Genomic DNA, 27,125 nt, shown 5'->3' with positions numbered 1-27,125 from the left:
AGCTTTCAACGTCTCTCTCTCTCTCTCTCACTCACTCTCACTCTCTCTCTCTCTCTCTCTCTCTCCCTTTCTCTCTCTCTCTCTCTTTCTCTCTCTCTACTCGTTCATCTTTTAGGGAAACGTTTCGTGTCTATCGTCGAAATCTGTTTAAATAATACACATCTAGGCCCCTAAAACGCAGCGTAAATTCTTATACAAAACATAATGTCGAACGATCCTCAATCAATAGCATCGTTTTCCCCTTCCTTTCGTATTTGTCCCTGTGTCTTGCGTGTCGCTTAAACTACGTTGACGAACATTCATCAACAGGTGAAGCAAACATCTGTATATCTTCTGCTAGATCAGCGCAGTCGGATGGACCTCCGTACAGATTAGTTTGATTGTATTTCACGATCCTGATAGGAACGTAGGCTCGTGAATAGACAGTCTTGTGTCTCGCCAGGCTTCTCTAGAAGCTGTGTCCATGGTAAAGTTTAACTCTTCGAATGTACATTTGTCTTTTGCGCCTTCTTTTTCCTGGCTGCAAGCATGTCGTAGAAGGGATTGTGCGATATGCTTTGCCTAGAATTGAAAAAATTGCGAATTATAGAAGCGAATTTGGATTGCATTACGAGCGAAAGATACGTTATAGGCGATAGTAGAAATATTTGAATTTATTAAATCACTGATAAAATTAATTGCGATGTTTGTGTAAAAGTTGTTTGTGCTTAAAAACTTTTAATAACAAAAAAGAAGAAGAATCGTGTTACAAACCCTCGACCATTAAAAGCGTAAATTATATAAACTCAAACCATCCACAATTTTCAGTAAAAGATTCACGGAAGCGTTAAATAAGCAGCACTAACCTCAGTCAGAAATGGAAGTCTTCTTTGAATTATTCACAGAATGAATAACAACTTACCGCACGCATTTGATCCATTCTTCTTTCTCTTCGTCCGTGGCCGCAGACATTCTGTACACAGTGTGTTTGCCTGTAAAGAGCAAAGAACAACAGTTACAATTCCGGTGTAATTACTGCGAGCACGACGACGTGCTATGAAAAAAAAGGGCTGCGTTAAATGGCAACGCAACACGCATAGGATTCGATCGTTTCACACGAGAAAGACGTTTTACCCGACCGATACTTGAATTCTTTATCCTTCGTGCTCTATTAATTCCCTGACTCTTCCAGGTTTTAATTTAGAGAAGCCAACGTGCGTTTAAAATTGCATTTTTTTCTCCAAGTGATCATTTCGTTCCTACGCTGAAATTACGCATGAGAAAAGGCAGCGTAATGCTTTTGATACGTAATTTAAAAAAAACAATGTGCATTCGCTTAGCTGATTCTCTTAATGGTTCCCACGCATAGGATAATCATTAACCCATTATAAGAACCAAAGTCACGTCAACGCATCAACGTTTCATTTATAATTATATTCTTGACCAATTGATTACATCGAAGTCATATAATTCGTGCCGTAATACTGCGTTTACAACTTGCGACTTTCACGCGTTATTTCGCCTCTTCTGCCTCGACAGATTGACTCTCGTTCAGATAAGCGAAATTGCTTAAATTCAGGTGACTTGACCGAGTACAAGCAGTCAACGCCGTTAGCCGCGCTGGAAACACTCGTTCCCGGCCGATCACGAAAGTTAAGCAGCAGCGGTCACGGGAGCGGTCTAGGATGGGTGACCGCTCCGTGAGGCGTTGACCAAGAGGAGACGCGCCGAAGCCATTTTTCACTTGGAGTTTTGGGCCCCTCTGGGGCGCTGGATGGTCAAAGCACACAAGGCAAGCCTCCGGTGAATATCAATAAGGAGAGAGACAGCGCTAGGGGTAATGCCCCCCCCAACGCCAATTCAATAGTCAGGAAATATGGGCTATGGAAATAGTCAGGACTGTCTAGAACAGAGAACGCGTGAAGGGGGTGCAACTGAAGTTAATTCATAAAAGTGGTTGCTGGAGCACCACCCCTGTCATACGCGTTGGATGGTCATCGTAGAGTCTTAGTCGGTAAGAGTCCGACACTACTCTGCTGTTACGCAATTATTGCAACAGCGGAGTGTCCATGAGGATTTCTCCACGTACAAAAAAAAGGTAACTTGACCGAGCTGATCGAAGTTTCAACAATCTACGATTGTTAAAAGTGTCCAAGTATAGCATAGCGCAGGCTCGAGTAATTAAACGCGCTGATAGCCGTAATCGAGTGGATTGGGTGGTGGTAGGTCACGGCACCGATCAATTAAGGCTTTCATCTAGGATCCCCGGTTAGGTACCTTCGACAACTTTTCCCTCGCTGTCCGTCTTGCACGCTTTGATGAACTCTGAGCCAGCGGCGTATAGCTCGAAGCAATGCGGCTTGTGCCGATCCTGCACCTCTCTGACCTGAATGTTTTCCAGCGGAATGATGCCTCGTGGCTCCTTGTCGGTCGTGTACTCGAAGTAATACAGACAGTTGTCGTTTAATATGAACCACCGTCTCTTCCAGCTCTTGTAGCGTCCGCCTGAAACAACCATCAACGATTTAAAAGCTAACGATCGATGCACAACTATAATTGCGTTATTTACCTGCTGTCTCCGTCAGGGCAGCAGAGGGACAAAGCGATACGATATAAGAAAAGTACAGACACTTTGACGGGTTTTTCGTCTCGTTGTCGTCGGGGAATGCTTCCGGACCAACGATTCCCAAACGTATTTCCCATTTTTCGTTCTTCCTCAAATCTTGCATGAACGTAATACACGTAATTACGAGGCAGGCAACGTCCGTCAATTTGTAAATTCTATTTTTGTGTTTCAGCGCGACTGAACATAGAATGCCAGCAGTCACGCGTCGTATCTCGAATCACCGCCAGTATCTTTGGAATGCTTGGGCATAATGGTGAAAATATTCGAGTCGCCCGACCGAGGCTTTCGACCTCTGTGGCCGGACAGTTTGGGAAACGCTGTTCCAGGATGTTCTCACTCGTCCCTGTAACCCTTTGCAGCGACAACCTTATCGTCTCATCTGGTTTCGATTGTACACGGAGAGTGGGCTGTTCTCGATCGCGAATCGATCGTTTGATTATGGCTGGTTATTAACGATCGATTCCTTGTACGGATGCATCGAGCGAGTATTTTTGTCCGTCCCGTAGGCCTTTGAATACCCGCATACATCGTGGAAACCATCCGGATCGCTTTACGCGCCATGGGTGGCGCGTACTTGCGGAACTACGTTGGCAATAGAGAACGCGTTAGCTCGAACAACGATCTTGGGAATTTAGAAGATTCAACGGTTTAGATTGATATAAAATATTTACCATGTAGATTAATATAAAATAATAACGAAAATTTCTAAGACCAGAAAGTTACGTACAATGTGAAATGTAAAAAGTATTCTCAGTGGGTGAGAAGTTCGTTAAGTCCTGCACCTGTGATTACTTTGCAACAAGAAACGTATCTTTTACGACATCAATCAGTACGTATCATTACTTTACTTGTATTTACTTTACTTTACTGTGTCGAAAGCTACAAGCTCTACGTGAACAAAAAAGCAGACAGGTCTACTTAACCCTCCGTAGGTAAACGTATTTTTCATACCTCGTAAGCAGACTGCTCCAGGCATTAAGAAAATCTAAGAAACATCTCCAGTCTGTGTTATCTATCTATGGAATATCGTACGCTAAGCCAAATGCACGAAACTTCGTGGATCGCTAATCCAATTTACCTACAGAGGATTACCTAAAGAAAAGGAACAAGTTACTTTCACTATACACAGCCTCTTTTAACATTCCTCGATTTTTAGAATCACTTTCCGTTTTAGGCGAAAATTACTATTTTACTATTTATGCAATCTTCTGTCGATTACTCTTCTCTACTTGTATACCGGAGAAAAAGCTTTCTCCCTGTTGCAAAGAAAGGTCGATGGAAAATTTGTTAAAAAAAAATCCGCCGCTGTAAAGGGTTAACATCCTCATGCACTCGTAACATTCCCCGGAAGAAAGGGGATCGCATGCAAGCCGGGATACATTCGCAACATTATTCGATCAACAATGGCTCGAGCAGCGTTCTTTCTTCGTCCTTCTCTCAGCCACGCAAAAGACGTTTTCTCGTTTCAATTCATACCGGGTGAAGGGGAGAAGGGAAACGTCAGAAGGGTCAAAAGTCGAATTGCACGTTACACAGTCTACGAAAGAATTACCTTGCTTCCAGAGCCAGCCTTCCTTGTCAGGGTTGAAGAACGTGTGCATCAGATCGTTCCCGTCGTCTTCCGGTATCTTGAACGGTTCCGTCTTTATACTTTCGTATAAGCTCTGCAAAAGTAACGTACTGCTTTTAAAATACCTATACGATCTTTGCGAGTAAATCATTTGGTTGTTCGAAATCAAGAGATATGATCTCGTATCTCTCATTGCTGTTTCAAAATTCGGATAATTCTTGTCTCGACGGTACGCAACGAGGAAGATACTAGAGGAAATTCGAGTTTCTGCGAGCCAAACGTGTCGTCAGTGGAAATTCTAGTTTTCCTAAACGTCTCTCGCAACCGTAAGAAAACACTTACTGCGAACATTATACAAAAAGGATTCGACGTTATAATATTATAAGTACAAATCGATTTACTTCAGAAGATGCAAATAGCAAAAGAGACTATCTCGCTGAGAAGAGAAAAGGAAGCTACTCGTTTCATTTTTTACAAAACTTCAACCATTATCCACTTTAACCATTATCGCCAAAGCATAAATGAGAACTATAACGTTTATTCTCCGTTTATATGGCACGAAAGAAAATCAACGATGTACTGTACAGGGGCAGTATCGGCATTCCATTCTGCTCGTCGAAGATGATACATAAAATCGATGATATCCTGCAACTGGTAAATCTATGCTTACATAAGAGCAGCTGCATATGATCGCCAGTCTAGAATCGTTTTCGATCCGGCAACGCGTCGATTAGACGAGGTGAGACGAGGTGAAACGCAACGCGCCACTTTGCATAAATCTACCATTAAGAAATCACCGCAACGGACTTCCCCGTTAGTCAGTAGGTTCATTCTAATAACTGCGATCCGCCGGTTGTGAGGCGACTTGTAAAGCGCGCCAATTGCTTTATATCCTGGCCATGGATCACGCGGATGGAAACACGCGTGCATCACGATATAACACGAACGAAAGGTCGGCCACTGCACGCGAATGACGTACGTCCTTTGTTGCACACGCTATTGCGTTATTTATCGTGTTTGTTAAGACCCACTTGCCTCCTTCTCCACCGATCCTCGGCTCGTTTATTCAATTTGGAATTTTTGCACCAGTTCGTCTAACATTTAATGCCAATCGTCCGATATTCATTGGAATATAAGTCGATTAAATCCTAGTCGTATGGAATTTGGATTATCGAACGCGTGTAGATACTCCGAGCGGACGACTGAATCGATCGGTCAAGCGAGAATCTACGCGTGACGCAAACGTTTACCAGGAATTTACCAGAAATTTCTGATTAATACGCTTTACGTCATCAGAAACGGGAACGGGAATAAACGCAGAATGTTTCAATAACTCGGTTAAACCGCAAACAATATCGTAAAGATTGCTTCCTCATCGATAGAACTGATTAAAGTCAGCCGAAGCAATATACAAGTCTCATCCGGAAACACGATCCAACTCGATATTCCGAACGATATTCTAATGGCACGTGCAGCATTTTAGAAAAACGACAAATTGGAATTTCATAGCGCCCTATCTTTGAATTACGTCGAACGTGCACCGATTATTATCGATGATTTAGTATAGCGATCTAATTTCGACGTGTATATCGTCTTTATTTATTTGCGGTGATAGAGCTCCACCTAATCATTACGGTTGCCCACACGTAATAAAATCGTTGCACCAACAGCGCTGCCCTAATTGCAGGAAATCTTTCGTGTATGTTTTCGCGGCACGGCTTGCGGAACAAGGAGAATTTGCATTTTTCGCGAATATCGGGCGAAAATTGTAACGCGAAACGTGAAACTGCGAGTCCAGGTGGGAACGAGATTAAATCACGAGGCACATACGCGAAAAGTAAAGCGAACCAAGATCGAATTAACCTTCGGAACTTTTACATTTTCATCGTCGCTCGAGGTTCATACGATTACGCTGTAACGAACAACGAAGAGAAATAATGGAGCATTCTAGAAAATATCAAAAAATGTCCCCTGTCGATAGTCCGTAAATTATCGTTAAACATAGATCGCATGACTTTATTTATCGTCGTACGAGCAAAAAGATCTGGCTGCGATCTGACGTTGTAGGCTAGCTATACACGATTCGAGGAACGGTTCCCATAGAGAGACAAATGACACAGGAAGCGCAGATAAAGCGAGAGCGAGCTTTTGCACTCACCACAAGGAGTTCGCGAGGTAGGTCGCCGCCATTGTTGATGCCACGGTTCATGGAAATGAACTGTTCCACGCTGGGCTTATCCTTGACGCTCGGATTGTGCAGCGACGTGTTCAACATAATGATGGCGAAGCTGAGCACGTAACAGGTGTCCGTGTTGGTGAATATATTCGGGTTCAACTGGCAGTACCTTTGCGCGAAACACTCCATCATCCGGTCGATCTTCTGCGCCTCACCGGGTAATCTGAACGACCAGAGGAACTGTCGAAGAGCTTGTACCAGGATCAGGTCTGTAAAATCGTGCAGTTCGACGAACGCTCGCAACACCCTCTCGTTGAAGTCGTGTCGTTCGCCCAGGTAGTCGCCGATCGCGGTTTTGTTCAGGCCCTCGCCCTTGTAAAGGAACTGGGCGACGTCCTCGGGCGTCGGGGCCAGCAGATTGTGCTCGATCAGGTACTCGATTCCCTTCTTAGGGTCCATGTTGAACTTCTTACGGCCGATAGACGTCTGTTTCGCCTTGTTCGACGGCTTGGTCTCGTCGGCCGCGAGACCACCGCCCTCCATCGCTTCCATCTCGGCCACCACTTCGCCCAGCTCATCTTTCAGTTGCTGCAACAGAAACGGACGGGTCAGCGAAACGTGCACAACAACGGCTTCCTCGTTCTCGCGAGCGAATCTCCACTCACGCTTCCATCTACCCTTGAATCGTCCTCTTCGTCCCGAATCGAACGATCGGTGTAACGCGATTTGCCAGGGGGAAGGTTCGAATCGAACGTGCCGTTTCGAGGTTCTAAGGTTGCTTCGCGGATCGAAGGTTTAACCTGTCTCCGCTTTCATTTGATTAATGTTGCGTGTAATGCCAGGTAGATCGAGTATCGCTCGAATTAGTCGCCACGACGAGCGAAACATTTGCTCGGCGAAGCTTTTCCTGTGGACGTCGAGGATATAGGGACGAATGAAGTTTGGAAGTAACTCGATCTGCTGGGACAGATTGCCCGGAAACGAAAGATCCCGAAGAACCTGGTACATATGTACATCGTGTAGGAAAGTTGCAAAGGAGGTCAAGAAATCCGATAGAATCGAACGCAACTGCGACTTACAGTTACGGTTGATTTCTTCGTGTATCTTTACTTATAGCGATACTTTTAACATCAAATTCCAACGACAATTTGTTCCACCATTATTCGAGGCTCTTTCAAACGATCGGCCGTTTAACCGCATTGCAGCAAATAGTAGTAATATCGCGTTAAGATTCGATGCGAGAAACACCGTAGGATTTCGTAAAATCGACCAAGTTTCTACGGTTCTAAGTTCGTTCTTGCCTGATGCTCCTTCGATTTTTTGCGCCTTACTACTTCCATCCTCCTCCTTCACTGTCGTCCCTTTATAAAAATCATCGCTACGGACGCACCCCATGTTTAAAGGAAGTCCTTCATCCGACATGGTCTCGTCTTTCCGATTTAGATAAGCAAAGAACTTTCCTAGGGTGAATACCGGGAGGGAAGCGTCACGAGTGTCACAGCGGTATCTGTCTCGTCCACGTAGCGTTCGAGCTACCGTCTACGGTTTTATCATTACGGAATTAATCACAAATAAGACGCTGAGTTTCGCGTTTCAAGGTTTAGGATTAAAATTGCAGGAAATACCAGTTTCCCTGATCTCGCTATGTAGGATTTACTACCGTTTTGCTATCTTCTGTACAATTTTGAAGAAGGAGAGGATACGAATATCGCAGGAGAGAAACATGACAAGTACATTTTTGTTGATTTTCTGCTTTCAGATGTCGCAATGCACGCAACAATCGTGCAACCTTCTTTTTCGAGGTTTGTAAACGCCAAGCAGTTCACCAGCGATCGCAAGTACCAGTACGCGGACTTCCTGCCGAGTGTCTGACTCTACCAGTCGTTTGCAATTTCCTTCTGCGGTATTTCCCGCTGTACGCGCCGGATTTGGAGGGCATGCCGCGGATTCCGGTGTCCTTTTTTGTTTCCTTCTTCGAGCTGCTAAACTACGTCGAAATCATCGAAAGTGCTCGACCGACCAAGCAGTAGTTTTGCTTATTGTTAGTTAGATACGTCCGTATCGTTGCGAAAGAAGCGAAAAATCGTTCGACCGTTGCACCGTAATTGGCTCGACTTTATCGATTTTTATCAACGAATACGTTGCAAAACAGCTTAACTTTCAAAAGAATACAAGATCGATCGAATGTGTTACGAGAACTTGCTCCCCTTTCCCATTTTCTTTCCCCACCGACGTTTGAATTGGATAGAAATACGTGTCAATTTCTTCTACTTAATTACCCATCGAACACGATGCAACGATCTCCCGTGGCAGAAAATAATTCCACACCGAAGCTGCAGCGTTGCCGGAAAATCACAATTACGAAAATCAAGGCGAAACACAATCTCTTGTAACGTTGAACAAAAAGGAGGAAAAAGAGAAGAAGCCGCGATGTGTGTACGTAGTATGACAATGGAACGAGCGTACATTTTCATTCGTCGAGGTGAACAAGAGAAAAAATTGAAACGAGAAACGTTGGAATAATATTTCCACGGTGTCGTACGCGAACGTGTGTCTCACGGTTATGTTTTGACCCGGCCGCCTCCCAGAATGCACCACCTCCGACTTTAATACGGGATCAGACACTTCCGGAAAAACGCAGTCACGTCTCTTAATTACGATATCGTGTCGAGGAAACTTCGAAATCTATCGGTTCGGTTTCATTTATCCACCCAGAAGTTTTTTATCTTTGCGAATTTTGCCTGCCCACCCAATGCCTGTTTTGTTAGGATGATCACCTTTGCCCGGTATATCTTGAATCCTTGAATCTGATAAGTTTTTCGATAAAGAACTTATGTAAATAATTGATCAGAATTGCGGATATATTTTCAAGCTGAATATTTGTGTTTCGATAAGTACAAGCGGACACGAGATCTTACGATCTTATAGCAATTTCCATGCGAAATTCATTAGGAGAAGTGAAATAGATGAGTTCTTTGTAGATGATCAAAATAGGTTTTAAATGAAGACATTAGCGTGATTGAGCGTGCGCGTCTTGGAAAATGGCTTGAGGCGTCACGATCTTGCCAAGTATCTTCTCAACTGCATCAAAATTTAATATCGTCGCAGTAGGGTGAGTCACGAATGCCGACCAATTATGAATACGTTTGAAAAACGAAATTTTTACGACGACCGAAGTTCACGTATAAATCTTTAGTATGAATTTTCAAATTACTCTTAATTACTCGTGCAACTGATCAGCACGGTATAGAAATTTTATCTGAGAAGATCGCGCGTAGAAAACATTAATATAAAATTCTGAATGCAATTTTCCCGCGAAATACTCTATTCATTGAATTCTTGCTCGCGGTACGCTCACCCCTTGTAAGTTTTTAATTAACAACAGACTCGAACGAGTAACAATCCCGGGGATTTTATTAAACAAGCGATTCTCCTTTTGCTCTCGCGTCCGCGGATTCATTCCGCTCAAACAATGAGCATCTCTGACAGCCATCGAGAACAAATCTTCCGGTTTTTCCGTTTTGAAAGAACCGTGAAAACTTTTCGAAAAAGCATGATTTTTTTGTTATAAAAAAAGAAGACGGAGAAATGAAGGGGAAGAAAAAGTTGCCCTTTCGTACGGCAGAAAGATAAATTCTGCTTAATTACCGACAAAAGGATATCCGGCCTAATTAATGTTCGGGGTCGGCTTTCTTTCTCGCGAGAACCGCGCGATATTTCTCGAATGCTTAAGCGAGGAAATTATTCAACGATCTCGCTCTCTGCCCTCCTCCATTGAATTGTTAACCCGATTTCCAGAAATTGTCAAACTAATTGAGCGCGAATCTTTATTCGCGGATCCATGAAAATTCCTCTTTCTTCTTTTTTTTCCGCGATAACTTTCGATTCACGATCATGAAACGAATCGAAAGGAATTCTGCGATATTGTCTTCCGTTCTGCTGGTAATTGCGTGCTAAGGTATAACAAGCCGTCTGTCGGCTTTAATTGTGCGTGTTTATAATATAATGTATTACTTAATAAGGTGGGTGCATCGAACTGGCGAATTAACTTTTTCCGTTAGCCGCCGCTTGAAACGTCTGGTTATCGCTTTGTAACTTTGCTAAGAGAAAGTAACTCGTTGAGTAAGTTATTTGTTACAGTGATATGTGCACAGAAGAGGAAACGAGGATTGCCTTTTTACAAATGCTAATCGGATTTTTGAGTGCTTCGAAAGATTCTATCTCTATACTTTAGACCACATCGTAAGGAATTTTCCAACGTGATACGATTGAACGAGAGACACGATGACTCAAACCGAAAACTCGAATAATGGTTTAGAAAACGTTACTAAACTCGATGACTAAGAAAGAATTCTTCGCTCGAAAATAACCTACGATATTTCATGACGTATTTTCACTGTCTATCGCAAAGACTATACGCACATAATACGCAAAATATGCCTGTTGAACAGACGTCTGTTTAGACTCTATTTCTTCAGTCGTGTTTGTAAAACTACGATTTCATGCGAATATCAACAGACTACTAAATAATACAAAAATAGTATAGTTGCTTATACAAACGTATCGATTTCTGCTTACTGAAATCATTTCGACGTAAGTATACTGTACATAGAAGCATCCATTTTAATATCAAATATTAGTCGCAAATATGATAAATCCGAAATATGAAACAATAAATTGAGTAATAACGGAGGAAAACAACGAGCGCGCTGTTTGCTCGGAATAATAGAAACGGGGGAAAGAGAATTCGTCGGGGATCAGAATCCGGGGCCGGAGTAAATTTTCCACTTCCTTTCAGCCAGCTCGTCCAAAAGCTGTTTATCGAGGCCCTACGCCCAAGGAAGTACAGTTTATTTTTAACCGGATACATTCACGACGCGTTCCACGCGTTTACGAGCACGTCAACGTCCGTTTTGTCGCGGGACACTTGTCAATGAAAGCCTGACATCGAAATTTCGTTAGCGGAGGAATGATACAACGGAAGCTTGTTTGTGCTTATAAAATATGAAGCAGACGCTTCAAATAATTCAATGGTCACGTTTCTAGACAAATATCGAGAGTCAAACGAAAAGAAGAGATATTACAATCGAATTAGACAAGAAAAATATTCTTGAAAATTCTTTTGGATCTGTTCGGTGGAACGTTAATCGTGCACCGTTCAGGCTTACGTAAGTCGAATGTAAAACAATGGATAATATGAGTTGTTGAGAAAAGCTACTAATGTTGGGAAAAATGAAGAAGAGACTACGTTACGCGACGAATGTCGAATGTGATGGTGTTAACGGAAGACCCTGAAGAGCAAACGGCTTCGGATAGGTATAATTATTTACTTGATATCCATAGAGATCTTCGACCTGTGTCGCGATGCAATCGGGTCAGACTCGATACCTATGTCTGGAAGAGAGCAAACGCGTTTTTATATGTTCGAATAGATTTCTAAGAAAACAGTGCAATTTCGTCGCGAAGAATTTAATTGAACGCTGAAACATCGAATTATTAAACGTTATTTTAACGTCGAAACAAAACAGTCTGGTCTAAACCAGAGCTATTGAATTTTTGTCCCAGAGCAATCATAATAGTTAGACTTTTAAATAACCAGCTAAACGTACGAAAATTAACCCAAGAGACATACAATTGCCTCGTCTAAATAGATAATCTTTCACCTACCATAAACAGTCTCTATTAATTCTGTAGAAAAGTCTCATATACGTGTCGCGTCTTACGACGACCTAAATGATATTAGACTACTTTAATCACGATTACATTCGCCCTTATCAATTACAATCGGCCAATTCACACAATTCCCCCGCAATATAATCCTGCATCGAAACAATGATTCCAATATTTTTCGCAGAGTTGTTCATCGTGTAGACGTGGAAGCTCGATCAAAGAAAGCAGAGAATCGTATGAAAAGGAGAAGGAAACGCGAGAGACTTTCGCGTTGAAAAGAGCGAGGGACAATCGGTCGCTTTCCGGTAGACTGTAGAGCGTTCGATATCCATCCTCTCTGTCTCGACGAAGATTAAACCTTGGTCGGTTTGGTCGCGAAATGACGAGTGAAGAGTATCGAAGGCTTTGTCGGGAATGGAAGGATGGAAGAAAAAATCGATGGATACGTGCAAACGACGCGGTGGTTCGCGCGATATCCTGGCGATCTTCGCCAGTGTCGCCCTGGAAAACGACGCGAACACGCGATCGTAAAATATTTATTCTGCCCGTCGAGGAAAACGATACAAACCGTCGTAATGCATTTCATGTTTGAATATTCCGAGTAGTTAAATCGTTTGTTCAACTGCTATCTTATTTTACTTTATTTTGTTCTTTTTTTTTACTGATTTCCAACACGAAAACAAGTCATCAATTTTTTGTAGCAAGTATTTACTCATTTTTCTTTTTTTTTTAAAACTTTAGAGTAATTTAGGTAATCCGTTTTTTAGCCTGTTTTTATCCGTTTATTCGCCTTTGATCGTAATACATATCTCACGATTGTTTACAATTTTTTATCACCGCCGTGATTTCATATATTATTATATTCAAAATTTCGAATCGATCAATTGGAAACGACATTTACACGTTCTACGATGTCAAGGATTGACGTGTACTAGTTCATCGTTTTAATATTTAGCCGATAGAACGAGCTCGACATCAATTATTCCTTGAAACGTCGCATCTCGTAAACTATAACATCCTATGTTCGTTATTCGTTAATGTCCACGATGGCTATCTGCAACTTACAATTTCACAACAAACGTAATCTAAAATGTTAACGTAATTATAGCCGCATAGCTCGCAAACTTATTGCATTAACACCAGCGCTAATTATATCGAGCAGGAAGATAAAACGCGCGATGTTATTTTGTGTCGATCCCGCCATTCGAAGCGTTAGACATTAGACAAATTTGATGAGAGAGAGAAAACCTAGGAAGAAACATTGTTTGAACGCGAAAGGTAACTGTGCAAAGGTGAACAGCAGGAGTTGTGTACACGATACACCCTCCTGGAAGCAGCCAGCCCTCGGTAATATCGAAAAGAGGTGGGAAGAGGTCGGAGACGTTGTCCTGAGTACACCGACCGTATTAAGCGCGTTTTACGCCGCTCTACTTGTTATTCAGGTTCCACGATCGGCAGTTCGTTCGCAGGGAAAAAGAAATTTCACCGCGTCGCTCCGAGGCATGTCTTTTATTTTTACCACGACCACTTTGAAGAAACTAAAAATACGACTATCACTGAAACCACCCGGTAAATTGACCCTTTTTTCGGAAGTTATTGGTCAACTCGAGTCAAGTTTAAAAACATTTAAACAAAAAAAAAAGAAGAAAAAATAAACAAAAGAAGAAGGAAAGTTTAAAATTTTGTAGATGTTAGATCGTTCTAGATAGATTTGATTATCTAAAAAGAATGCTATGATTCTAAATAAGGGATATATCATCTACGTTTACCCGGAGGGCGTTGTACATTTAAGCCACCCTTGTGATGTTTACTGGCGGAAAAGAAACCCTCAAGCTGACCTATCTTCATGGTAGGCTTTAACTATACGGAAAGGGTTAATAAGGGTACGTAAGGATTACGGACAGAAAAACAAGTATTTCGAATCTTAAATTTTTGACTAGAAAATATCTGTCGTGTAAAAAGTATACGTCGCGTAATGGTAAATTTCTATTTAAAAAATCGTCCGCAAATAATTCTTTCATTAAATTTCCTGCTGTTACTTACAACAACCATAGTTCACGATAGTTCCAAAAATGACTGCCGGAACTATTATTGGTGAAGGGTGAAACGAGTAAAGGGTGAAACGATGAATATCGAGGTGTATCAGGGACTTAAAGCGCGAAAACATTGACGTAGAAACGCGACCGGCTGCCTCGGTCGTTAAGCCATTGCTACGTCTGCGGAAGGTGTGGCCCTTTTCCTATAGATAGGCTGATCGGAGGGGCGATAATGTCCCAGAGGGAAGGTAGAAGAACTTCACCCTCCTATACAGAGACCAGCCCTTTTGACTTGGTCTGAAATTTCTGCAACGCCACACCAAACTAATCGTATTTCCAACTGTCTTCGTGCTCGTTCTTAACGCCAACTCTTTTTCCGCCCAGTTCACCGTTCTAGATTTAGACGAATTAAGTTTACTTTTCCTTTTCTTCGAGAATAAGAATCGCGATGCAAGAGTTAATTAGTAGCAATAACATTTCTATCTCGCCTAACGTTTTCACATCACACAAATGGTGTTTTTCTAATTGCTTCGTATTACAGAAGCACAATCTTCTAATTACTCTGCAACATCAATAGTAATCGTGGGTGATCTTCAATTTAACAGAAAATTTATTCGACGAGCTGGAAATAATCGATAGAAAAAGAAAGGACGCGTCGCTACAAGGAAACTTTTTTCTTTCCACAAGTAAACTGATCGTTTAAGGGAGTTTTCCAAAACAAATATTTCGTTAACAAAACAAGCAATCGAATTGTTCGTTTGAAGTTCAACGAAACCCTATCAACCTCCAATCCTCAATATCAAACGGAAACTTGCCCCAAGACCTATCACGCATCTAAAATCCTACTATGCAGTACAACTAGCAACCACCCTGTACGACAAACCTTTGACTTGAACAAACGAAAGACAGGCAAACTTCTGCCAAGTTTGTACTCTTGCGCACATCGCGTTAAAGAGGCGATCGCGTTACTCCTTGACAACATCGCAAACCTTCAGAGACCCAGTCCACTTCGTCTTCGACCCTCTTGTGAAACGGTTGTTCGAGGGGAAAAAACGAAGAAATTAGGAGCGAGAAAGAAAAAAGAATATAAGAAGAAGGAGACGAAGAAGAGATTGGTTCGCATCAGCGACGCAGAACTCTTTGCTCGTGGCAGTATAGCCAGGAAAAAAGGCAGGGAGACCGGAAGTGGGCTCTCGTTGTCTTCGATGGACCTCGTTAACGGACGGTCGCGGCGATATAGCGCGAGTCACGGACAATAACGTTGGTCGTCTGTGCCGGCACAGAGTGGTATTGTCTGTTATGCAGCCGTGTTTCTTTTGTCCGTTCTCGGCTCCGCATCCGGCCACGACGCGGCCCCGTCCTTCCACGCCATCTTCTCGTCGATGCGTGAGAAAACATGCGTGACTCTCTCTCGCGGTATCTGTTGTATACACCGAGCGCAGACCAGACGCGAAAATGCCAACCGTCTGCAGCTTCGATGCTTCTGTGCCGGTAAAATCGATCGTCCTTCCGATTCGACCTTGAGTAACATCGACTCAAGGGCGTAAGCGCGCGCGACTCAATGAAGCGGCCACTGGATTCGACGCCGCCATCCGGTGCTGAACGCTTCTCAATGGAGAAATTGTTTCGGGGAATCTAAGTAATTGACTGTGCGTCTATGTTCAATTTTTGTCGAAGTAGAAGATGGGGGTGTTTGAAAAGAGCGTTTCAGGTTCATGTTCGCAGCTGATACGTATTCTAAGTTATCGCTAGTTCGAAATATGAATAATACGCCTTGAGGAAGGCTTCGATAACTGTAGACAGTGAACATTTGCAAGTTGAATAACGCAGCGTGGCATGCGCATTCGGTTTTCACACGAATTGACGGTGTTGCCGAGAATGTCTTAAGATAAAAAGAAGGCAGTTAGACGAAACGAGAGAAGAAACGTCCAGTTAGGCTAGAAGAACAGCGCGGGAAATCGCGCATAACAGCCACTGGGTTCGCATCGCGTATTGTAATTTACATGGGAACGTTTAACGATGCTATCGCTAAAATTGCCAAGCTCCCAGTAGTAAAGTCGCCCCGCGGACTTCTTCACCGCGGTTCGAGTTTAATGAACCTTAACCTTAACTCTAATGAATCCTGTCGAGACGCCACAACGTAATTGTTAACCCCGTTACGCAGCGCGTTGCTACTTTTACGGCTGACTCTCCGTTTCTAAAATAACACCGCTCCGCACTATATTCGTCATTAGATCAGTTGGTGACTGGCTCTTTAAGTCAAATGTTCTTTAAACGCACCGATTTGTTCGAATCTTTCATCCCGTTCTTTTTTTCCTCCCCTGTTCCCAACTTGTTTAAAACGTTCACATTCGCGAAGGGATATCGACTTTCGATTTAGTTCGAACATGTTAAATTACTGCGAGTAATCGCACGCAAATGAGGAGAGAGAGAGAGAGAGAGAGAAAGGGACTCGTCGTTCAGCGGAGCATACTCCATTTGATTCACCTAAACGACATGCATGCGCTATTTATTTCTCGACTCGCGAGGGTGATCTTTATTTTTACACATCGACCCCATAGAAGCTTTTATTAATCAACCATACGATGACCTCTCCTCTTCACCCAAGGAATTACTCTCTTCGAGCGAATCGAGAGCAACACGTTTACCTCGTTGTTCCTATATGAATATTTTTAGCAGAGCGCATCTAAAAACGTACACTGTTATATACCATCGTTATTTAATGTTACTTTCATAACTTATTCGAGGATTAAGAATAATTGCAAGATCCGTTTCATCCTAACCGTGGAATTTCAAGACCACTGACCCGAAGGAGGTTCACTTCGAAACAACCAAGGATCTTTCTAACTTTACGATCAATGGACTCATAAAGCTTTAGACCTCTTTAGAATTTACGATCTAAGATAGTTAGTTTCCCACTAATCTCCGTTAAATTAATTGTTTCCTGGAATCAAATGGACGATTTCATTGATCCATTCGCGATAATCGACAATTTAAATAAAATTAATCTTATCTTCCTTCCTGGTCTCCATATTTTATCGTAAACGAGATACTGTGGGAATATTGCCAGACACGATATAGAGCTAATACGCGGTGTTCCAAATATTAAAACACCTTGTACGAAAGAATAAATATCGTTTAAATCAACGAAGTCGTCGTTGAACGTTAGATAAAATATACAACGCACTCGTTCCAACGAAAATATCGCTTCGAGCAACCTCTAGCTAAGGTATGCGATCGTGCAAGGTGTCGCATGGTGGTTAGCATTGCTAATAGACGTGTTTGTCATCATCGACAGAAAATACAAACGGCAGTCCTTACCTGACCCCGTCAATTAATTCAGTCCGTGACAATGCGTCCCACGGTAAATCAACTACTGTCGTGACACAGGAAGCTTTGTTGACGCCATCTCTGTGAACTATGAACTGTCCTGCTTCGCAATCGACTCGCATTTCCTTTCTCTTATCCAGCATTTTTCTTTTACCTCGTATCAGTGGAGTATTTAGAATTTTCAAAAAAGATAAAAAGAATTTTCCAACATAAATACAACGAATATGATTCACTGTGACGTTAATGAATAACTTAAATGGCATTTTAAAAGGATGACGTAAACTGTAAAAGTAATTTATGTAATTCGAAAAATTCCTAGGGTTGGCTCTGTTAAATACCGTTGCTTTTTCCCATTATTATTCCGCGGAATTCAACATTTAACCATTGTAAATTAAACTCCGATGTCTTTCAGCTTTCCCATGTCGAACAATGCGAGACCGCGCGCTCAATGCGATGGCAATTTGCATTTTAAGTCCCTTCCAGATAGAGGAGCATCGCAAAACGATGAATCATTCGCGAACGTCGATGTTCGCGCGGGCCTGCGCGCATTATCGTCGTTTTCGCGATAAACACTTACATAATATCGAGCGAAATACATACATATGTACGACGTGTAACGTCGTTGCGCCGGCTACGCGAATCGAGGCAGCTGATCGTTCGATTAATCGCAGCAACTGATCGCCAGATTAATCGCAATTTGTCTGGCTGTGCAATTCTCAGGATTCTATCTCGATGTTTACGTTAAATGCGAGCTTAATCGATGTACGAAGTCTAAATGAATAATAAGTCAAAAACAGAAAGATACAGTCATGACGTTTGTTTTACAGATAAAATAAAAGACGACCCACTAACTCGACAATCTCGTCGATCGATGATTTATAGTCATTTTTCGTGTCGAAAGTATTAAAATAATAGGTCAAACGAAGTTACCGCGATTAACTTTTAGCAAAACATTTTTTTTTTCGTTTTTCAGTAAATCGTATTATTTATTATCTGCAATCGGTTATCAAAGCAAACAGGCCTGGAACGTAACGAAGTTCCACAATCTGTGCGAAAAGGAAATGAGAGTATATAGCTTATCGCATCCTGTGTGTGCTCATAGCGATGCACATTGCTCTTCTTCGTTGCATCTCAGGATGCATCTGCTTCGAATCGTTCACCACGTTATTTACATTTTCTCGTTATTCTCCCTTGCTCCTTTATTGTGTTTACAGTTCATCTTGGCGGACCGTATCTTTCATTTTCGAGGGAAAGAAACACGGTCGAGCAGAGTCCGAGGAAAACCTCGCTGCACAGCTAAATGCACTGCACTAATTGCGTTCTTACCTACTGTTTCACTTGTACTTGAAAAAAAAAAGAAAAAAAAGAACAAATATTTCCAAGCTGTTTTACATTTCACCTCTTTCCTAGATAGTTTCTATACTCTTCCCTCTCCTTTCTCCTTTTTTTCTTTTAGAACAATGTTGCAAAGAGCTTTTCAAAATCTTGCAGCGTTAGAAACGAATTTAGATGAAACGAATTTTGTTGCAGTAAAGTTACGAAAAAAAAAAAAAAGGAAAAAAGCGCAATCGAGCGACCTGGGAATTTTCCACGAACGCGAATTCGATCTGTGTACCCGATCACTTGACCCACATGAGGGCGGTGCTTTTAATCACGAGCCCTCGTTTAATCGTCCAGAAATGAAAAGCTTCGCTCGACCGTCTTTTGTTGAAAACGTGTCCACGCCGATCGAACCTGCCCAACCAGATGGCGAAAACAAAATTCTGTTCGTAGAATTACCGAAGCTTACTTTTCCTAACAATACTACCCACATACATTGCTCGTGAAGTAAGCCTTTGAACATTCCGAAACCGAAGTAACGACGAGAAAAGAGAAATCGGATATACAAGAATGCGAGGCAATCTTTCATTTGCGAAGCTACCGCTTCCAACTTAGTTTCGGCAAACTTGCCGAGTCCGATACAAGAAAATGTCTACCGCCTACGACTAAAGGTCCGGCAAACAAAAGCAGCAACGTTTCGAGGAATTCGTACCTCCACGCAATATTCGTTACTTCCATCCCTCTTGTTCCGTACACGGTAAAACCAGAGCATCGTTCGGATTATTGCGAAAGCGAAAAAGCATGCCAGTTAAAAGTCTGCCGGAAGATGTTTCTTGGCCGTTGTCGAAGCGGATTCCCGCACACACACACACACACACACACACACACACACGTGAGACAACCAGAAGGGAAGTCTGGCTCGCTCCTTTTTCACATTTTCCTCGATACTTTTGCCGTAGGAAACAGTACCAGGCTCTCGTATACAATACGTGACCAAAGGCCTCGGGGAATCTGCATCGAGGACGTCTTTTTTCCCATCTTCCCATTGACATGTCGGAAACAATACCAGCTATTTTCCACCGGGGACAACCAACGAAATCGTTTTCCTTGCGCGAACTACTTCCTATGGGAAGCTTCTTCAGGAATCAGTCAGATAGTCGCGAATTATCGATTCATCGGTGAACCACGAGGAACGATGTTCCTTCAGAAATGAGAGACACTGAGTGAGGAGGATCGAACGATAAGGGACTCGAATTCGACGAATAATAAAGGACGAGGCAGAGATACGGCGATGATGGGGCTTTAGACACGCATTAAGATGGAATTTGTGTACCATTTTATAATGAACGAAGGTTGATCGGTCTGAAATAATTTGAGTATACGTATAGAGAAAATAGAGAAAATAGTCGCAAGAGCCTCGCAAGTATCCCTCTTGTTCATCGAGTGCAGATGAAATACAAATAACTGAGTGAAATTGTTCTTGTTAGAAAAGAGACCTCTGTTGTTGGAGGACGAAATGAAAGACCCTTTGTATTCAAACTTTACGTAGGAAACGTCGACGAAAGACTGGGTAAGAATTGAACCGACTCTAATCGCGTTACATAATTCGCATACAACTTCAAATTTCTCGTAAGGTCGAGACATGGCAGAAAATATCAAGCACTCGGTATGACCACAAAAGTATTCACCCGTAACTTCCACGAGTCGAATATACGATTCGTTTCGAAGGAACGACGCGACAGCCGTGTCTGCTCTCGAAACATCTTCGCGGACTATTTTGTCCTCTGCACGACCTCGTGACATTCTACTAGAATATCCGTCGAATTGGCACAGGTGCAAGCGAGAAGCGATTTAACGCAGCTGCGTTCGTGTTTGGCACGACATTTCCTTTCGACGAAGAAACTCACCCCTTCTGAACATTTTACTATTCCATTTACTCGATTCATTCACTAGAAGATGTCAGGTATTGTGTCATCTTTCGTTCCTCCTCCGCACGAGATCTAGAACAAATTTTCGTTCGTCCTTTTATCCCTGCGAAGATGATTCGAGTGGATAAACCGGTTTCGATTTCGTTGTCGATACACGTTGTTCTGGATAATTGAGAATCCTTGTATTTAAATTGCCGCATTACTAGGAAATGGAAGTTCCAAATGCTTCGACGTATGAAAAGAGTGCGAGAAGATTTCGTGATTAAATTAACGATGTAACGTTAACGTTGTAATGTAAATGCATTTTATATCTCGAAGACGACTACCGATCCTCCTTGGCGGAATTTTTTCATTCGATCGACCATCGATTCCGACACGCCTTTACGTTCTTCGATCGGATGCTTCTTTCTCGAAGGGAAAAGGATTGCAAACGTTTGTACACTCGTAAACTCTTTAACGAATGATTTAGCGTTAGCCTTTCTGCCGTTAAGCGTTTGAAACGTGCCCGCGGCGAAGTGGCTGAAATGGGTAAATTGCCTTGACGTGTGCCTGTGCACGTGTATGGGGTAAACGTTACACCAAGGGTGGTTACACCCATGCGCGGTTAGACTGTGAGCTTGACAGAAAACAGAAACTGAAGGAGAAATTTTAGAAGATGAATATAAAGAGTTTCAGAACCAGCGTTCAACAAGAATGGATACTATACTTCTCGGAGAGAAACTTTTAGAAAATTGAAGTTTGATTGGCCGTGGCACCAACACAGTAGAGAAAACACAATGAAAATAACGTATCTTCTCGTGCATCTCTTGTTACAGTCTGTAGTCCTTGAACGCACACCGTATTGTCACGCTATCGTAAAAAGTCAAACGTTACTTTCTACGAAGTAACGATGTAAAGGTTAGATGTACTGATCGAAGACTCGGTGCACAACATGATCATGAAACAAAACGATCCTCGAACATTATCTTCCGTAATCCTAAGGTCGTGAAAGTTGAATTTTATTTCGTCAAAATTTCATTATCGAAAACTGTAAACAACTAATTGTAATTGTAAATGTAATTGATGACAGTCGAGCGTAAAAATATGTCGCTGAAAATTTTCTCCATCTATTGTTGCAACGTAAATGCTATCTTTGTATTGGAGCTTCGATGTTCAAGCAGTTTGTGCGTGGATAATCCTCGAAATTTACTAGAAGCGGCGAAAGACGTATCTCTGCTCGATTAGGTCGACCAGTTCATCAAGATCAATGCTCGCCTTGCCTGTTGAGCTAGTTAAGTCGTCTAAAATGAAAAGCAAGATATCTGTCAGAAACACGCAAGCTTCGAGCTTCCGCGTTCTTGGAACTCCGATCGCTTAACATCCCTTTAAACAGCAACTTTTGTACGACTAAGATATACCTATATCTACTTATCGGTTATTCGATTCGTTAATCCAAATATAAAGTGAAAAATTCGTTCCCTTCTTCCTGATTTTTCTCGAGCGTTCAAACTCACGGAGTTTACCTCTATCGAATTACGGTGCAAACAGCATGGAAAGGAAGATAAATGCAACTGGCTATCGATAGCCGTGTGTTCGTTTTTCACGACGACAACGAGCGTAAAACACGATGATGGAATGCGCGGTTTCCGCCCCAAGTCATCGCACAGATATCGCCTCGTATTTTGACCCGGCGCGGCGATTTCCTTTCGCGTCGAATTGAAATACATCGTCGCACCACGCACTCGGGGGAACGAAAACTAGCAACAGATACCAACCACGGTCAGAAACAGCACCTAAAGCAAAGGAATCCAAGTCTGTGAATCCAAGCGGAGAGAAACAAAAAGCTGACCCTTACGATTCTCCATGCATTCTGGCGTTTACGTATAGCGTTTCTTTTGCGAAGAAGAAAACTCCTTTCGTTAGGAAGCGGAGACGTTCTTTTTAAGATTTTTATAAATACCTGTAAACTATCTCTTTTAATAATTGTAAGCTCAATTTAGTTTTCTCCGCTGGCTATATTGCGTGCACATATGAATTCGGTATTTTCTGCTGTGTCAAACTAATCATGCCACTCACGGAAGCAAAGTACAAGAAGTAGAGTTGTAGCGCGTGAGTCAAAGTGGCACGACGGATTCCATCAAAGATCTGAATCTTTAATAACGTCTGTCTTAACCGTTTGGTAAGCCCGTAACACGCATTCGGATAGGCCTGACCTGACCTACATGTGTTTTCTTTTGTGAGTATCCGGTAAAGGAGAGCGTAGATCATTCGCAAAGAACCGACTAAAACGCGTACCTCGTTCAAACCAACCGATTTTTATGCGAATCAACGAACTCTATTCTTATCCTTTTCTTTTCCTTTTTGTCCTCTGGAGAAACCATTGTTTCTACGAGTACAAATCTTTCCCACCTGTTGGCCAACTACCTTTAGAACCTAATTTTTCAATTTCCACGAAATCAACGAATGCAATTATGACAAAGACGCAATTGTTTATTAAAGTGGTACCTTGAAAACCAGTCGATGGAGTTTCCAAATGAATTTCTGCTTTATTGACAGACCGATACGACCGCTACACTGTTCAAGTACCACTCTGTGATTAAACGGAGGAAGTAATTTTCGTATTATTGCCGGTTCATCGAATCAGATTTTCTTTCTTCGTACGGACGAGATTCTGTTATACTCCGCAAACTACGAATACAGCAGAGCTCGAGCCTTCGATTATAGAGGCATTGATTCCCTGGCAAGGGAAGTCCGGATTACTGATTTATTGAACCAAGTCACTCCCCCCTCCCTTATATCCGCTGCTCTGATACGCTCTAGCATTACACTAGTCGCGTTACTTTACGCAAAACTCGTTTGCCACCGCTAGACGAGATTTAACGTGTCTGAGATTCGAAACGCAGAATCCATGGCACAAAGAAAAATGACAAGAATGGGGAATTTCGATATTACGATTCCCCTGGAACATACGAAATAACAGGAACGAATATCACGTTCATCGGACAGACAATGTACCTGCTTGGCCGCCGACATTTACTTAACACATCCATCCTGGCAGATATCAAGCACCCTCGAGGTGCCGCGAAAACGTGCACACGAAACATTTCCACGATTTCCTTTTCCCCTTTCGCGCAATTATAACTCAGCCAGACCAACAGTCGACTCATTGTCCGATATCGATCGGTCTAACCACCCACGACAAGCTTCATCCGCCCATCCATACACGGCGTGCCATTCTCATCCGGCAAGCATTGAACCAAGGGAACAGGATATCGCGACAATTACAAGAAAATTTAAAGCGATCGTAGGGTAAGGTACAAAGAGGTTGGAAAGCAGCCGAGTGTCTCAGTCGGTGTCCGCGAGCGTGGCTAACGGCTCGACCGTCGAGGAAAAGAGGGTTACAGTCGTTAAAAGTCGCTGGAATGCGGCGGCTCGACATTTCTGCGCTCCCCTCCGTTGCATGGCGCGATCCTCGCGCGCTCGAAATACAGCCAGCTTCTGTACAAATCCGCGTCTCCACGCTCGAGAGAGACTTTCGCGGATATTCGCCAACGTTCTCCAGTGTTTCAAGGGATATCGGTGACTTTCAGGATTGGTTCCTTTCGCTTCGTTTCGTGGTCTCCTCGAGTGTGACTCTGTCTAACCGTTCACGAGCCATTATTTATCGCGAGCAAAATTCATAAATTTGGAAATTTGAAAAATTTTATCATCAACCTCTGGTGTAACGCGGTGGGTAAATTTCAAAGTGCAACGATACACGAGGATTTTATAAATTTTTATAAACGAACTTTATTTCGCGGATGAGTAATTTGGTTCGATAATTTTTTTTAAGCTCCGTGGTCCGTGTAATGCGGAACGTGTCTGTTACGCGTGTTACAGTATGGCCTACTGCAAAGGTCGAATTTCCATGTATCGCGATTACACGACGTACGCGTGAATAAATGCCGGAGAATGCGGGTGTCCGCTATTGCAGAAGGATAATTAAATCCCAATGGACAATGGAAGAAATTAATTAAAATCGGACGACTAAATACGTTCGCGATTGCCACGGGCGTAAAGCTGCAATGGGAATTTCTTTGTAGACGCATAGAAGAGAGAGTAGATTATGGAGATCGATTCTATTGATATTCATTAGCTCTGGCTGTGTATGCGAAATTCGTGTGCCTATTAGGGTATATAATTAATTTACCGTGAAGGTAGTACATACTTGATCCTTTATTCTTTCTATTTTCGGTGTATTTGAATCGTTATTGTTGTTTTATGGCGGTGGCATTGAATATTCATGGTGGGTCAACGTAGCGTCCAATTGGACAAACTTTGGAAAGTATAGTGTATTTAAATTACTACTGTGTTATTTTATACCGACGAAATTGAATATTCATCCGGAGGTGGACGTGGCATCTAATTGGATAGACTTCGAGAACTATACTTTCCTCTCCAGTTAAGTCTCCATGATGGACGTAACCCATCGTAATATCCTGTAAACTTCTGTCAAAACGAAAACTAACGCTGCAGCTGCAACAAAAGTTTCCGCACAGTTCAGCCTATATGGATATCGTGATATTAATGATATTTCACAAATAAATATTCAATTGTGGAACACATCGATGTACCATCATCCCCCGGCTATTATCATAAGAGAAGAACCACGATATCTGGTAGCAAGGAGTCTTTATCTTGGAATTATCATTCGTTCACCGCTAATAACGGAAGCTATTATTATGCTAATGTCCACTATTCTTAGGTTAGCTCACGTGTATTGATCCTGAAGGGCCCGTATTAATATTTATACAACATTTCAGAAGGGATATCTCCTGTACACCCTCGGTGCTCGTGTCCAGTTGCGATTCGTAAAACATGTGACTTCTCGTACAATCGACGCTCGTTCCTTCTGCTTTCTTCCCTCTCCTGTCCTGCTTTAATCCAATAATAGCTCGTGCACGTTTATTTTAGACCCCCAGAGACGAGACTGCACCGTTTCTGTTACACGAGAGTCGGCTACCTGGCTCGTGACACGCTTATACGGCTCAAAAGTGGACTGAAAGTTCATCTGCAACGAGTCTCAAGATCTTGGTACATACCGACTTCGATATGAATTATATTAGTTTCCGTTAACAGTATTTGTAGGATCGTTTATTCTTCCTTGTCTCATTTTCTTCGGCCGTGTAATATATATCTTTGCGATTGATGACGAAGTGCCTACGCCTTCCCACGCGTTAAGAATAGAATCCTTTGACGTAATATTATTTCTTTTCTCCTTGGCAAGTGCGATGACTCTAACGTAGCGTCGTGTCTCTCTTTGTATCCTTCTGACAGGAATAAGTCTTCCCTTTTTTATGTCTTCAGGGAGCAAACGGGCGACGACAAAGGATTCGATAGAGATGGAAATTTCCTGGTGCGAATCGCGTCCTTTCGCGACACTTTCTCCGTATTAAGACCAACATTCGTCAAAAGATATATTCATATATTTTAATACCCGAGTCTTTTCGATGTGAAATATTAACGAAAGACGGAGAGGGACAAAATCTCACGACTAGCATGAATGAACGATTCGTGCTTAAAAAACCGATCCAATAAAAATTTCGTAACCCACGCACTACGAATGCCATTCATCGTTTCAAAGAAACAGAGGAAAACAAATAAAAATACAAAAGATACAGGTTCAAAACGATTTGTCTGGCCGGAAGCGTATTTACGTCAACCACACCAACTTTCGTTCCATTTTTTTGACGACCTACATAGCGGCCACCTCTACGCGTCGCGACTCCGAAATGGAAAGGAAAAGGAGGTCCGGCTATTTTTTCTGGCGACCAACAGCCTTGTTTCGCGTCCTTGAAAGGTTGGTTCGCTAAGCGAAAAAACGACACCACGGTAATCGCGAGATCAGAAGCGCCGTGCAAGACACGTGCTGTTAGAATGCTCTTCGTTTCTTTTCTTTCTTGGCTCCCCTCGACATAGCCTTGAGTGGTTAGTTTTCCAATTTATCTACCATACTGTCCGCGCAGCTTTGCCTCTCTTTCTTATTTCCCGATTGTCCTTTTACCTTCGTAACTGACTGTACGGCTGGATGAACCTCGATTAAGTTGGACATCATCATCCGTGCAATCTTCGCTTTTTCAAAAAGCAGCCTTTAAAATTGACTGCTAAAGTTTTACCTCGGTTTTTTTCAGCGATCGCCTCGAGCGTTAATCTAGGCTTTTACGATGGCTAACGAATAATTGTTTAATTATACTTTTTTATTAAAGCTTGTAACGATCGCAAGTTTCAGAGTTTATCCAGATTATGTGTTTCGCACATAGTAAATGAACTCTGATGTAATCGAACGCGCGATTTTTTGTTACGATTCTCTAAAAGATTGCAAACAAGAGCTACTTTGAAAGTTAAATGCTCGGTATAGTAACAGAGAGAAGAGGGAACAAAAAAGAACGGACAAAGACTAGATTTGTATCTAACCAACGGTATTTACCGCACAACAGAGATGCCAGACGTTGACCATGTGCTGCGGTTTCTA

At 42.4% G+C, this 27,125-nt stretch overlaps 1 protein-coding gene across 2 annotated transcripts; it reads right to left on the bottom strand.

Annotated features, from left to right (window-relative positions):
• Positions 1–31: 31 nt before the first annotated feature.
• On the bottom strand, positions 32–27,125 carry LOC100748067 (cytohesin-1). 2 transcript variants are annotated; one of them, XM_012392192.3, is made up of 6 exons: positions 27,081–27,125; positions 6,334–6,939; positions 4,158–4,269; positions 2,257–2,487; positions 902–971; positions 32–561 (listed from the first exon to the last, which is right to left on the bottom strand). In XM_012392192.3, exons 1-6 carry the CDS (start codon positions 27,108–27,110, stop codon positions 474–476), a joined length of 1,137 nt encoding a protein of 378 aa, XP_012247615.1. In that variant the 5' UTR covers positions 27,111–27,125; the 3' UTR covers positions 32–473. The 2 variants fall into 2 exon arrangements, with proteins under 2 accessions (XP_012247615.1, XP_012247616.1); XM_012392193.3 differs by having other exon boundaries at positions 2,257–2,484.

Source organism: Bombus impatiens, unplaced genomic scaffold (assembly GCF_000188095.3).
Source record: "Bombus impatiens unplaced genomic scaffold, BIMP_2.2 scf_1311, whole genome shotgun sequence".
Classification (NCBI taxonomy): domain Eukaryota; kingdom Metazoa; phylum Arthropoda; class Insecta; order Hymenoptera; family Apidae; genus Bombus; species Bombus impatiens.
This window is presented reverse-complemented; position numbering and strand designations above follow the sequence as displayed.

What these genes read in the sequence shown, in the direction of transcription:
- LOC100748067 (XM_012392192.3), bottom strand. Translation starts at nt 27,110, where the DNA reads ATGGTCAACGTCTGGCATCTCTGTTGTGCG. An exon ending in TCTGGCATCTCTGTTGTGCG is followed by an intron (nt 6,940 to 27,080) that starts GTAAATACCGTT and finishes TTTCTGTTGCAG; the next exon opens with CAACTGAAAGATGAGCTGGG. An exon ending in CGAGGGAAAAGTTGTCGAAG is followed by an intron (nt 972 to 2,256) that starts GTACCTAACCGG and finishes TGCTCTTTACAG; the next exon opens with GCAAACACACTGTGTACAGA.